General features: G+C 40.2%; 1 protein-coding gene across 1 annotated transcript in view; it reads right to left on the bottom strand.

The window, feature by feature from the left end:
* clstn2a (calsyntenin 2a) overlaps positions 1-14,887 on the bottom strand; it is a 578,564-nt gene extending 563,677 nt beyond the window's left edge. Inside the window, exon 1 of the mRNA XM_072254628.1 lies at positions 14,632-14,887. Coding sequence (XP_072110729.1) covers positions 14,632-14,713 — 82 coding nt within the window. The 5' untranslated portion in view covers positions 14,714-14,887. The remainder of the gene's footprint in view (positions 1-14,631) is intronic.
* Between the last annotated feature and the right edge of the window lie 252 nt (positions 14,888-15,139).

Here is a 15,139-nt window from a genome sequence, read left to right as displayed (position 1 = left end):
CTTAATAGCTCACTGATTCAGACAACATGCTCCTCACTTGCTTAAATTAAAATAATTCTTAGTAACGACAATAGCAAAATACTGTATCTCATGTTTCAAATAGAATGTTAAAAAACCATTGAATTTAATTGGATTAAGATTTCAATCAAAATCACAAATAAAAAAGAAAGCAATGCAAACACCTAATAGAACAGATAGCACTTGGGAAGACAGAAACACAGTTAACAGATGAGGAAGCAACTTTTAAACTGTTCTGATGAATTTGCCAACCTGAAATATTAACTCCTAATCTGCTGAGTATTTCCTGCATTGCCTGTTTTATTTCTGAAACATGATATAATTTTTTCAAGGTGCAAGATGCTAACATTGATAATAAATATGAGCATACAGTCAGTACAGGTACACCTATACACCAGTGTAAATATCTAATCAGCTACTCATACGGCAGAAACTCAATGCATAAAACCATGCAGATGTGGCCAAGAGGTTCAGTTGTTGCTTAGACCAAACATCACAATGGGGAAGAAATGTGATCTAAGTAACTTTGACGGTGGAATGATTGTTGCTGCTAGAGAGGGAGGTTTGAGTAATTCAGAAACTAATGGTCTCTAGGAATTTTCATGCATAACAGTCTCTAGAGTTTAGAAAGAATGGTGTGAAAACCAATCAAAAAACATCCAGTGAGCAGCAGCTCTTGTGAGTGAGCATGCCTTGTTGATGAGAGATGTCAGAATAGAGCGGCCAGACTGGTTCAAGCTGACTGGAAGGCAGCAGTAACTCAAATAACTATGCATCACAACAGTGGAGTGCCGGGGAGCATCTGAGGATGTACAACACGTCAAACCTTGAAGTGGATGGGCTACAGTAGAGGAAGACCACAAACATACACCCAGTGCCCAGTTTATTAGGTAACCTTGTACATAATAAAGTGGCCACTGAGGGTAGACTCAGAGAATATTAAACAAGGTACATAAAGAAAACTTATGAAGTATCTAAAGTATTTAAATTCAAAGAGTAGGGAATAAAAAGAGCGAGATTGAATTGAGCAAGCTTTTTAACATGCATTGGAAACAGAAAGCGTAACCAGCGTTCCTGAAGCGTTTGGCCACATTGCCTCAGTCTCTCTTTTGAATTTGAATATAATGAGTATATAATGAAGTAAAATGAAAGCAGTAATGCCAGAATTCCACATTATCTGTGTTTTCTTTCAGATGAACACTGACTCCTTATTTGCCTTTGTGGGCTCAAAAGATCGCATGATATTAGTCAAAGGACATCAAAAAATTTTACCATGCTGAGGCAACATGTGACTTCCAACACAAGAACAGATCACATGATTTTGTTATGTTGCTACAGGTGACATCAAGCTTACTGAAGGTAGCAGCCCTGGTCACCTACGGTAGACTTCAAAGATACTTCATTGACTTTCAAGGCACTTTGGTATAGCGAAAACATATCCTGTCTTAAATTATTATTCTACTGCTGATTAAAGGAAGTTGTTGTGAATAGAGCTGTGCAAAATAAAGTGCATTCAGATAGCTTTGTGCCCTTCAAATCAATTTTTGTTGTCATATCTATTTCCTGGCCATTATTTAAACAAAGCGAAATAATACATTTTATTAAAAATGTTTTTTATGGTAATAGGAAGTCAACTTCTCCAAATTGTAACACTATAAGCTTGAAAAGCATCCAATGAAGCACTAACAGGCTATGAAGGCCACATAATTCATTAGATACTTTCATAAATAAATATATCTGTCCTATTCTCAATGGATATTACCATCTCCTTCACGTATGAGCACCTTCAGCTTTATGGATACTTACAATAATCCTGATTTGATTATTAAATAATAATTCCCATTAAATAATAATCAGAGAAGCAGATGAAATATGATTCATGATTATTATTCAGAAATATTTAATTGCAAGATAAACAAAACAGTATGCTTCAGTGAATAAGCAACCAAGGCATTGTTATATTTTATGCTTTGCTATTCATTGTTTGCAAATAATGTTTCAGGTATAAACAGTAATTCATGGTTTCCACAGGGGAACTTTACAAGTTGAGAGGCCAGACAAGCGATTCTGAATTTGTGCCCTATCAAGGAAGATAGATTCCAAATCAGAAAACTAAGAGAGAAATCCTAACAAGCTGATGTAGTAAGAAAAAGTAAAACCCAGCAGACTCAGTGTGCAGGGATAGTGAATAAGTTTGCAATGCATACTTAGAGATTAAATTATCCCTGGGGAAATGATATAGCTTTCTCACCATCTCTTTACTCAATTTAGAATTGGCTTTAATTTTGCAGAATTAAGAGCCAAGTACAATTTATCTATTGTGTGCTGCTCTGGCTATCTACCTACAGAAATGATATCAATAAGCTTGAAAGAGTGCAGGGAAAATGTACACGGCTGTTGCCATGACTCGCAGACCTGAGTACAGGGGAAAGGTTGAACAGGCTAGGCCTTTATCCTTTGGAGTGAAGAAGAATGAGGGGAGTTTGTATAGGGGTTTACAAAATGATGAGGGATAAGTCAGGTGAATGTATGCAAGTTTTTTGTGCCCTCAGATTGTGTGAGACTAGAACTAGAGATCATAGGTTTAGGGTGAAAGGCAAAATAGTTAAAGGGAATCTGAGGGGGATCTTCTTCACTGAGAAAGTGGTGCAAGTATGGAACAAACTGCTAGCTGAAGTGATAGATGCTGGTTCAATTGTAACAATGAAGGGAGGTTTGGATAGGTAGTTGGATAAGAGAGGTATGGAGAACTATGGTCTAGGCTCAGATAAATGCTACTAGGCCGTAAACCAGGCCAGCATGGACTAAACGGGCTAAGTGGCCCATTTCTGTGCTGTAGTGGTCTACGACTCTATATGCTTCTGTGGGTTAAATAGGTAAATAGTATGGGTACTAATATTCAGGTGAATAAGAGGTCACGTTGAAGAGTGCTCATGTTTCTGTGGGCGAAGCCATACTTGGGCTGTTCAATATGCATTCAGAATATTCAAGCTTCAGTGAAAGAGCTCAAATCCAAGAGAGTATATGATGTGGATTTGGGAGATTCTCACCATTTCTGTTGGTTAACATATTACACAAGAACAATATCAGTCCAGTGAACAGTAACTGAACTCCCTCAACCCAGATAATCCAACTAAGGCAAAAACAGATAAGATTGTTCAATTACTGATCACCAACTTGACCCTCATGGACTTCCCAGATCTAGTTGCTTCTTATGGCTCAAATTTCAGACGACACCAATGTTATTCTGAGGGACATTTGTTTTCCCATCCAGAATATAGCGCGCCGGAGAGTGATGGTAAAAAATACTCAGCAGCCATTACCTCCTCCTACCACTGTGAATTGCTGTACTTCTGATGCTCACAACATATTGACAACATCCTCGCTCTACCTCAGATGATGTCAACCCAGGATACAACTGATCCAGCTCTCACTCTCTGAAGGCATTTCATCTATCCAGCCATCATGCTTGTTCCACAGCAATTCTCCTTGGGAATGAATACTCTGATTCCAGCAAGTAAAACTATTTTCCAGTGAGAAGTCATCACAGAATAGGAGCTTGGAATAATCATCTATAATCTATGTTTAATCAATAATAACACTGCCGCTGCGCTTGCTTCTTCTTGGCACAGCGCTGAATGACATGTTAATAAAGTGTCTGTATCTTCTCATCTTTGTCAGTTTCTGATCTTATTCACTTTTACTAGATAATGTATTTTCTCATCAAGATTTCTCATCACAAATATCTTCTGTGGTGAAAGATACGTTGGTGGTAACTCCCATTTACTTTCCTGGTTTGTACTGCAGTGTAATCACAACTCTCAGACCTAAGAGTAATTTCTGCAGTCTTGCTGATGTGCTGTGTAGGTTTTCCCTCTGGGTTTGCTCTAGAGGTTGATAATATAACCATATAACAATTACAGCATGGAAACAGGCCATCTCAGCCCTTCTAGTCCGCGCCGAACTCTTACTCTCACCTAGTCCCACCGACCTACACTCAGCCCATAACCCTCCATTCCTTTTCTGTCCATATAGCTATCCAATTTAACTTTAAATGACAACATCGAACCTGCCTCAACCACTTCTGCTGGAAGCTCGTTCCACACAGCTACCACTGTCTGAGTAAAGAAGTTCCCCCTCATGTTACCCCTAAACTTTTGCCCTTTAACTCTCAACTCATGTCCTCTTGTTTGAATTTCCCCCACTCTCAATGGAAAAAGCCTATCCACGTCAACTCTATCTATCCCCCTCATAATTTTAAATACCTCTATCAAATCCCCCCTCAACCTTCCACGCTCTTTCTACTACAAAATGTCCTTCTGCAGTGATATGTGCAGAACTTCTGTTTATTTCTAGTGGTGACAGTGCTTTGGATGCAAAGCTATCCACAAGCCAACTAGGTACTACCTGCATTTAATAGAGGCTTGTGTCAGTTGTCCTAAAGTTGTCATAGCCAGGGGTGGTAGTGGGCATTATCTCCCACTACCTATAAGGTGCTCCAAATGGCATATGACTCTAACAGCCTCTGACAACCAGTTCCAACTCTTGGCCTTCAGGTGTGGCTTTGCTATACTAGGCCCGGCGGAACTGTTTCTACTGACAAGAGAAGGGGCAAAGGCGGACCACTGGCGCCTCAAAACCACTTGCTTTGAGCAAGTGGGGCTCATCAGCCTTGGACGGCAGCCCGCCTAGGAAAAGGAAAACTCTGATTTTAAACCTCCGCTACCTTGCAGCTATATTCACCCACGGGCAAGACTTCAGGAGTAAACCCCGAGGAAGATATCTGGAGCTGGGGTCCCTAAGGCAGTTTGATGTTGGTTACAACTTCACTCTGGCAACCTCTGCAAACACACTGGTGCCAAGCTGTATCAGCGCTTGCCCTTCCCTTGGTCAACATCAGTGACGTGGAGAGGGGGATCCCACTGCATGGGCAACAGCGAGTTCCTCAAATTTTCCCGCCCAGGCTTGCACCCTGGAGAGGACACAGTCCACCAGGGGCACAAACCCATGATCCCCTGGGATTGATGGCTGTCTACTAATGTATCAGTTCACAGAACCTCAACATACATCATAGGATAGTTTATACTAGTATTTGGCATCTTCTTTTTTAGTGCTCTCACGTGTATGGTAGGTTCTGAAAATTTAGGAGCAAAAATATTTAGAGATTGGATCAGCTGCAGTTCTTTATTGTTCTTTGGTTAATTGGTCATTATAAATTATCCTGAGACAGCCTGGGGTTAAATAATTTGTTTGCTAGGCAGTGCAGCTCATTGGGGCAGAAGGGCCTGTTCTGTGCTGTATCTCTAAATAAACAAATAAATATTTCTGGGACAGGTTTAACTCTGTTCTTTCTCTTTCCTGATGTATTCACAGGATTGAGCTCAAACCTAACCTCTCTGTCTTTATCTATCAACTCTTGGAGATGACAATTTTGGGCTGTCATCCATTCCATAGATTAGGACATTGTCTGTACATCTATGTTTCCTATATATCCTATGTTTTGTCTACCTTTGCTGAAACATGTACTGGCTCACCCCAAAACCAAAATTAGATGTTTAAGGTGTGTATCATACAAATGATGTGCTATATAAAATCAACAATGGACTTTCTTCAGACTTCACATTCTATTAACTGCTTCTGATATCACATTTGCTGCAAGCATTGTCCTCTGTCACTTGTGGCTTGATTTCTTCCATAGTTGGGGAGTAGCCCTTCTTAATTCAAGTCTCTGGGTCTGGATGTATTATTCAACGTTCGTTCAGTTCTTCCTCAACAAATGAGTGCCCCATAGCTTCAGCTTCCTTCCCTTTCTGCTCTCTATTGGATTTTCTTTTTTGATCTTTCTTTTCAATGGCATTCGTACTTCATACAATGGGTATGTCCACCAGTTTCACTTGGAAGTTCACAGTAAAGTGAGATGCAAAGCACTCAAATGTTTCAACATGGCAGTCTGGGTCCATTTAAATTAGGTCTATTCTGTTTCTTACTAGAGGTACATAAATACTGTAGCACATTGCCTTCATTCTTGGTGTTATCACTTAATCTGCTGGTTTAGTTAGCAAATCGATACTTCTCTTTTTCCAGGGAGTACATTTAGGGATAATCTGAGTGGCATGCCATTACTTTGTGTTCCTGTATCCAGTATTAGCTTGAGATTGATGATGGTGCCTTTGCTTTACTGAGAACTTCATTTCTCCAGGAACTGTCATATCCAGTCACCCTATGAAGATGAGTTGGTCCAATATTCAATATGTCCTCAAACTCTCAATCATCATCAATGGCGGAGGAGTTCTGATTTATTTCTTTACATTCATACTTTTACTCCACCTTTGGGTATTTCCATTCTACATTTATACCTCTGATTTCAGTATCTTCTCCCACTGATAACGCTTGCCATGTAATCTGAATCTGGATACCGGAGAGCTTACCTGTCAACTAATGATTACTGGCAGATGCCGGAGAGTTCTTTTTCAGTCAGGTTTTCATTCTCTTGTTTCTGCTGTCTAACTGCATCAAACCTGATTCTGTTCCCAAAGGTTTGCTGAATGAATAGTTTGGGAGTCTGTGTTTTAATCAGTCTACTTGTGGCTTCCTGCATTCTCGCTGTATCTGCAGCGATCACAAATTCCTCCTTCTCAATCAAAGCTTTCTGCCCATCTCCCAGAAGAGGTTAGTCACCTAAACTTTCATCTGTTTACTTGAATTTACATTTACTGTCTGTGTTTCTAAAACTTGAAAAGGAAGTTGTCAAACTTCTTGCCTGGCACCTGCCTCAGGCTTTGTAGCATGTTATCTATGAATCCAGAGGCAAAAGGAAATTTTCTAAGATCTTGTCTGAACTTTTATTCTCCAGCTCTCTTACTTTAAACCATTGAAAATATCCAGTTTTATTCTCCCTTCCAGAAAACAATAGAGCTACACCCCTATTCATCATTGTGCCTTTATCAAAAATGTTGAATGAAATAGTACCATGCAATCACCACAGCCAGCTTTCACACTATCCATACATGTAATTACCACAGGTTAGTGTTGCTTTCAATTGAAGAGTCACCTTTAGAACATCATTCACATGGTAGAGAATCTCACTCCTCCAGAGCACTGCCATTGGATCATATCCATTGTTCCCACCACTATTACTACATTAGCCCATAAGATTCGAATCTGGCCCTTAATTCATACTTCCCTTCAGAATGCAGGCTGTATGCCACGCAGAGATACAACACATATTTTCCAGAGATCATAATGTAGTAGTAAGGGATGTACAAATAATGTAATTGTGTTTGTTATTGTTTCCCACTCCATCAGCTTTAAGAAAAGCTATCTGTATTTCCCTTCAACCAGCTGGTTCTTGAACTATCTGCACAACACTAATCATTACCTCAGCTATGACTACTTTATATTATGAGGAACTTGGCTCTATTTTCTGCTTTTATTTCTGGTATTTTCTTCCATAATTTATGCCTAATTTATGTTTTTTTCCATCTGATTGTTGTGCTTCTAATGTTGTGTGTCTATAATGCTGCTTCAAGTATAGTAAGTTCTACACATACACAGAATTTTGCATATTGCAACAAAATCATCTTGACTATTTCAATCAAAATCCTTTATTTTTTAATAACACAAGCCAGGCTGGTAAACTTGATTGTGGTTGACGTCTGAAAGGTGGCTTTTCTGTTTGCTAATGTTTGGGAGCCATTTATGTCCAAACTAATAGTTCTGGGTTTTCTTATAAGTTCCAGATTCAGAGGTTTCAATGGACTCACCACTACTGATCCTGCGACAGTGAGATTTTGCAGCCTCCAACCGCACCCCCACTATGCCATCTACATCATCCCTCCCACTCATCTCAAAGCCAAAACCCCATTAGCTGAATTCAAGTAAGGTTATCATGGCCACCCTCGAGTCTCCACTGAATGTATAAACCATTTTGAAAATTCTTCTCCACAATGTTACTGGGCTCAGGTGGGATTTCCCTGACACAATGAAGCTATAGCATAGAGGATAGATTTTTAGCATGTCAGTTCTGAGTAGAACAATCCTATCAGCTCCATGCCCCTGCTCTCATCCCATAACCTGCAGATCATCATCTCTCAAGTACTAGTTGAATTCCTTTTTGATAACATCTTAGTCAAGTAACCTTGCAACCTTTTTTACTCTCAGCAGAGCAACCCCATCTTCTCCAATGCAGCTTTTTAAAATTGTCAAGTCTGGTCACTCCATTTTTCTACCTTGATCTATTTGAAATCCAATAAAAACACATTAAGAGGGTTAACCTAGGTAGTTATAAATGACGGGATACAAGTTATCATTTGGGCCTCGCAATTATCTAATTCTCCTAATTATCCAGGCTGTTACCACTTCTGCTAATTCTAGCCCTTTTTGGCCCCTGCCCACTATCTAAAGCATCAATCTTGCTTGCATACACATCTTCACACCATCGATGTTGCCAATGGACTTGTCAGTTCTTCCCAATTATGGTAGCTTAACTTCGTTTTATCCAGCAAATGTATGAAATATTTGGAATATGGCAGCCAGTTCAAACCAATAGATTTATTCTGATAAGTTGTCTGTATATATGACCACTCTGTTTAGTTAATAATGATCTAATCCAGGAAATAATATAGCTTTAAAAAATCTAAAAATAAATACTTGTCTACATGTATTGTAAATTATAATATAACATTCTAATTGTTGGGTGAGGAGCTGGGAAGAATGAGTCCATTAATACTTTAAATGTTTAAAATGTTTCTATCCTCCCCAGTAAATAAAACATTTCATATAATCATATATTAATGTTAACTCTGCCGACTATATTCTCAAGGAGAAAATTTCATTCATCTCATACCTGTGAAAATCTACATGACTACTAATTTAGAGAGTAACCTTTTCAATATTTACAACATCTTACATTTACAGTCTTTTATGTTGCAAAACAAGGTGTTTTACAGGAACATTCTCAAAGAAAAATGAATGTAGTGGCAGGTGATGAAATATAAGGGCAGATGACTGAATAACTGCTGGACAGCATTGGTTTTAAGAAGTGTACTGAAAGAGGAATTGAAAAGCAGAGAGGGATCCATTTTTCTGTTTAAGTTTTGTAAGTTTCTCATTTATATATTATTATATTCTTCCAAAGCTAAATAATGAAGGTACAATGAGCATGATAATTAAACACATGCAACAAAACTGTGCCTTGAGTTTCAACAACCAAACATCTGTTCTGGTTGACTCTATAGGGTTTCCATTATCTTTGCATGAAATGTAGACTTCTTACATGAGGTCAGATCTTCAAAGAAATGCAAAAGATCATGGTATGCTGAGGAAAGTGTTCATGTGATGTTTGGTAAACTCATTTAGCTTACCTAATGTTACAATTATTTTACTGTAAAGCCAGAGCCAGCTTACATAAAAAGCAAAGTTGATTTACAACTTGTCTGATTATAAATAATCATAAAATATATAATCGTGAGGATTTTCAGCAAAGTTGTGAGGAAAAGCAATTTCAGTTGATAACATGAAGCGTTACTAATGGCACACTAGAAGTATGAAATAATTATAGTAGGCCAATAGCAATTTTGAACAAGAGATGGTTATCCTAGGATTGCTCAGGTATTGAACCAAGAACCAACTGCAACATAGCCGATTGTTCAGCCCTTGAAGATAAGTTGAACAACTGCTGATCTATCTTATTTGGTCCCGGAGGTTCACAAATGGCTATTCTTTAGTTGCTACCTGATGTTTTTTGCTGTGCGATTTATCAAAGATTTCTTTCCATCGGCAGCATAGACAGTAATGGAAATGGCCATTTAAGATCCATGGAGTTTGTTTTCACCTTGGATGATCATGAGTAATTTTGGTGATATTAATTCAGTCACCCATTCCTTAAATGAACTAAAACTCTGCAGTACGAAATGAGAGATGCAAGGTAAAATAGTTGGGTATGCCTGATTTATGGCAATCTACACATTCTCTCCTAAAACCTCTCCATCTACCTGCCTTCAAGATATCTTATTCAGAATTATGGTCAACTACTGTCAGTTTTCCTTGTGTGTCTCAAGTTTTGCTTGTGCACACTCAGGTCAAGCTCTTAGATAAACAAGAGAAGAACTGCGGATGCTGAAAATCCAAGCAACACACACAAAATCCCAGAGGAACTTAGCAGGCCAGGCAACATCTAGGAAAAGAGTACAGTCGATGACTCAGGCCAAAACCCTTCGGCTCTTAGATATTTTATTAAGTAAGTACTATTTATTATTGCATAAATACCAAAACACTTAACAGGAGAAGCAACATATGTGGAAAAAGAAATAAGATTATGTTTCAGGTCAAATGCTGTTCAGCAAAGAGGCATGAAGTTACTTGAACTGAATTGCTTAAGTCCCAGATTACTTCAACTCTTAGCCTGTATCGAGCATCAGGTTAACAACCAATGTTGTTATAAGCCATTTACAGAGCTCCTCTTGAAGTATATGTTTACCTAGTATTGTACTTTTGCTTCCAATGAAGGCCCATTGATCTGGAATGTTACTTGATAATTTTGCAACAGATGACCTGTCAGGTTCATGCATTTTCTGTTTTTACTTCAGATGTCAAACATCTGCAGAATTTTATTAACAGTAACTTTTGCTGCTATTCAGCAAGTTACTGTTGTTGCTACGCAACTCAGAGGGCTATCCTCACAAGTGATTATCAACAAGGACTTTGAAATACACTCTAATTGATATGTCACAAATTATTATAATCTGGGGCAAGGAAACTAAAAATGAGTGAACCATTCCCCAATAAAACTCTGAAATCCAAAGATGTGGTTAAAATCTTGATTAAAATATTGATTGGGTGGTTACTGCCATTCACGTACTGAGGCATTCTCAATAGCTTGCAATGTCACTTGTCAATGCACAATGAAATGTATGTGGTCTTATCATTTTGCATGGGATGGATTCTGGCTCTGAAGCAGTCCTTTGGGCATTAAATTGTCTTTATTCCAATTCTGGAGGCTTCCGAAAATCTAATGAGACTAACGCAAGACCTACAAACTCTGCCACCAGGCCAGCAAAATAATGCATAAGGCAGCAGGTGGATAAATCCTTGCATTATTTATGCTAAACTCCTGTCAAATGGTTCCCTATATGAGGGAACTTAGCCCAAGGGTTTCCACCAGTTGGTGGAATGTTCAACTATTTCAGAAAGGATTTTAAGAACACGTTTGACTGTTTTCCTTGGCAAACTGCCATGACAGAATTTAGCTCAGCGCATGCACCTGGGAAAGTGCAGGCTTTTTTATTTGATGGAGGCCACATTGGAGAATGACGTTCCACATTCCATCTCATTTTTTTTTGTTGTCAATGCCGGTTGAGGTCCCTGCCTTTCGATCGGAGATGGCACTTCGTAGGGAGCATGTCCTTTATGTGTCGGGATGGGCAAGAGACAGTACGATCTAGAAACCACCTTCCTGCACCATCGGAAGGAGGAGCAACGGCAGCGCACAAGACGCAGCCTGACAGCGGGTCGGGTAGCATCTATGCAGGGAACCGGCCAGTCCAAGTTCTAAGTCTCGACTTTCACCTGGACTGGGCGGAGCCTAGTGATGACACCTCCCGTGCAAGCAGCACTGAGGCCTCTCTGAGTTTATTACATTCAGGGAAAATAGTACAGAAGATCGCAGATGCAGTTCTTAACCTAAAGCAAGGCTGAGCCATGTGGAACAGCCTCCTCTTAGATAGTTTGAGACAATAACGTACAAGGCCAACGCTGTTATGTGTAACGCAGCTGACGGCAATGAACACTGCGGGAGACAGGTAGAGCCGGGGCAGGGGGTGGAATTCGAAATATCACCGAATATTTAATCATCCACATGCATTCAACATTAAACGAACTACAGTACTTCCCAGGTCATATCATTACCCTGTAGCTTTTAGAATAGCCAATAGGCAGATTTTTCATCAGTTTGCGTGTTACCATGGCTCACCGTTTGTCTCAGAAATTCAGGTTGGCTTTTCTCGTCTTTTTTTTCGTTCAAAACATTAAATTGCATTTTCCCTAGAACGGACGCGCGCCATCTATCTCACAGTGGAAGGTTATCAATAATTATAACCCGCATCAACCAAACAGAAACCTTCACTCGAGTAATGTCTTCGTGAAACTGACCAATGTTTAAACTTTAACCAAAATATCCCATTGTTAAATCCGAAGGAATGGCAACTCAGAAGGCAGCGGACCTTCATTTCATTCATTGCTCACTCTTGTAAATCGAGTCCCGTGACCCAGTGGGACTATGCACAGATTGTCTCTCTCATACCAGCGGAGTTTAATAGCCCATGTGATGAATTCCGCCTTGTTTCTGATTTACGATCACTTCGTAAATCTTCAGAAGAAAAATGGGAAACTTAAAGGAAAAAATCAGTCGACCGTCAGATTGTTTTTATATAACGCCCCCAATCTGGCGCGTTTAAAGCGAAGTGAAATAAAACTTTGAAACATAAAACCAAATGGTCTATTGGATTTCGATCATTAAACCCGCATTGTATGACTGCGCTCTCTTAGGTGGGATTTATGCACCTATGTTTCGTCTGTACAGTTTTCAGAGGCTGTACATAAATCATGCCCCATTAAAATGACTGAAGCAGCTGCTATCACAACCGTGAGACAGGTTTTGTGGTCATCCTGATACTGTCCAGTGTAATCTGAATGGTGTGCAACTTCAACTCACCCTCACGCTGTTATTCGTCTGTTAAACTTCATATCTGCTACCTCACTGCGCCAATCATATATTTATGCAAATCGAAGTAGTATCGCATTAATGTTTTTAAGCAGAACCGTCTTGAAGTTCAAAGACAACCCTTGAAGTAAAATATACATTAAGCAAATTGTGGAAAATTGCATCATGGCAGCAATTCACTCACTCAGATGCCGGCGCGCATACACAAGGAGAAATAAGACTGTAGGATAATTATCTTCCTTTAAAAACGGCTAGCCTTTAACGTAAAAATAATCTGTAGGTAAGAGAGCTGAATTTTTGATACAGACCATCGTTTTCAAATACTAAACTGACTTCCCAATCTTCTCCCTAACACGGCACTTTTTGCATAGCGACAGTTCCGGCGCAAGAATGTCCTTACGGTTCCTGGAGGGGCGCTGAAGTCAATCCAGAACACCCAAGTGCCAGATTTTGTTAATTCACACCAAATTTAAATGGTTCAATGAATATTACATGTACATTATCACCAGGTCCTGTCGTCCTTTACTGGCTTTTCTTTTTAGCAAGTGATTGAAAACTAACGCAGAAGTCCATTAGTCAAACTGGCTTCCTGTCCTGCATTTCCAAGGTGCAATAGAAAGCTGAAGGGTTCAGAGTAATTTAAGACAATCCTTGCCACTTTCAACTCCTATTCTGGCATTTTCTACACGGAAGTGCGCAGTTCAATATCTGTGGGTCGTGGCGGCGCTAGATCCGTACACCCGATTATGCTAAATTCCCCACTATTTCCTATGTACACGCGTTATTTCTCACTCAGATTGTCAGCAGTTTCCACATTCCATTACAGGTTGAGGTGCACCGCTGAAACAAACATTCGCGTCTACCTGTAGCACCCTGATAGCCGAAGTTAGAGATGCGCAGAGCTGGGAGGCGCGGGAAATGCGCCAATTAACCCATACATTTCTCTCTTTCACAATGACGCCGTCCTCCGTGTTTAGTATTACAGTATTTATGCAACCTATTCAACTTCAAGTATCCACCACGCAATCCTCAGCATACACAGATTTAAACTCTGACAAGTCTCTACACGCTGTTCACTGTTTTGCCCATTGGGTGTCCGGTATAGTGTTAAGGGCGTGGGGGAAAACTAATATGACTGTAACATATGTGACAAAAAAAGACGCCCTCGTCAAATCAGTCTCCCAGATATCTTAACAGCCCGAGGAAAAATCAAGATCAGATGAAGAGATTCATTATCCCAAATCACGGGCGCAAAAGCCGCTGCCACATTTTGTACTCAGCGCAGCAACAATCTCACAAGCCCCGATTTCTTCCCCCGATGGTTTTATTTTTGCATACATTTTAATCGCAACCAACGTTTTATTTATATACTCTCCAAATAACCCGTTGTTCTACTTATCGGAAGAGGAACGCGGCTTGCGAAGCGGTTGGTGTGTTTTAGGTTGCTGTGGGGGTGAGAGCTCATCTCGTCCCGGGAAACCGGCGAGCACCCTGTGTCAATGTACAACAACCTGAAATGCGCTTATGTTCATAATCCCCTTCTGTGCAAGAGTTCACGGGAAGAGACTGATTAGTCTATCATGTCAGAATGTAACATACAATAACGCGCATTACGTAAGTTTGAACGTTTCCGGGTAGCAAACCTTGTAATAAAATATCACCCTTAGAGTTTCATAGCGGGGACTTAACAATTCTACAATTAAACAAAAGTATGTCTACCAAGTCGTCTCGGATATTATCGCTACTGCTATCGACAGTTTTTTTAAACAAAAATTAACTGCAAATCAATATTTGCAAGGTTACGGTGCACTCTTTCGCGCCGAGTTGTCCTGGCTATACCAGTACGACCGAGGGTCTTGCCCGGTGCCCGCTGCCCGGGAGTTCTGCTAACCCACCTCTGGTTGCAAGGACGCTGCAAAGCCAGGCGGTCACCAAAATAAACGAGCTTTTCTGGGCGCACGATATTCTCAGCAGCATGACGGTCACACGTTGATACTTTTCCCCCCTTTTCTCCAAGATCCTTATCTGACGCTGAATCGATATGAAAACGGACGCTGTCTTAAGGTTATCACCAAGAACTCAGCGCTGGCCGATGTTAAAAACCGGCCAGTACCCGCTGTATTAAAGGCAGAGCGAAGCACAGCACAGCGCAGCCCGGGACCACGGCGACGTCACGGAGAAAAGAGCTGGAGGTTCATGCATATTCATTGGTAGCATCAAGTTCCAAACTCCTGTCAGTCCTAGTCAATAGGGTAGTCGGTGTCTCGTAATTTACCGCACTCCCCAAGCCCTTTGCAGCGTTACTTCTTCATTCAAACTTGTTCTGTTATTTCCTTCGCCTTCAACTCTACAATAACTCCGAATCAAACCTGCATTAATCTTCTGTCCCTTGTCACACAGACT

Source organism: Mobula birostris, chromosome 4 (assembly GCF_030028105.1).
Source record: "Mobula birostris isolate sMobBir1 chromosome 4, sMobBir1.hap1, whole genome shotgun sequence".
Taxonomy (NCBI): domain Eukaryota; kingdom Metazoa; phylum Chordata; class Chondrichthyes; order Myliobatiformes; family Myliobatidae; genus Mobula; species Mobula birostris.
The sequence above is the reverse complement of the archived record's forward strand: the minus strand, read 5'-3'. Positions and strand labels throughout refer to the sequence as shown.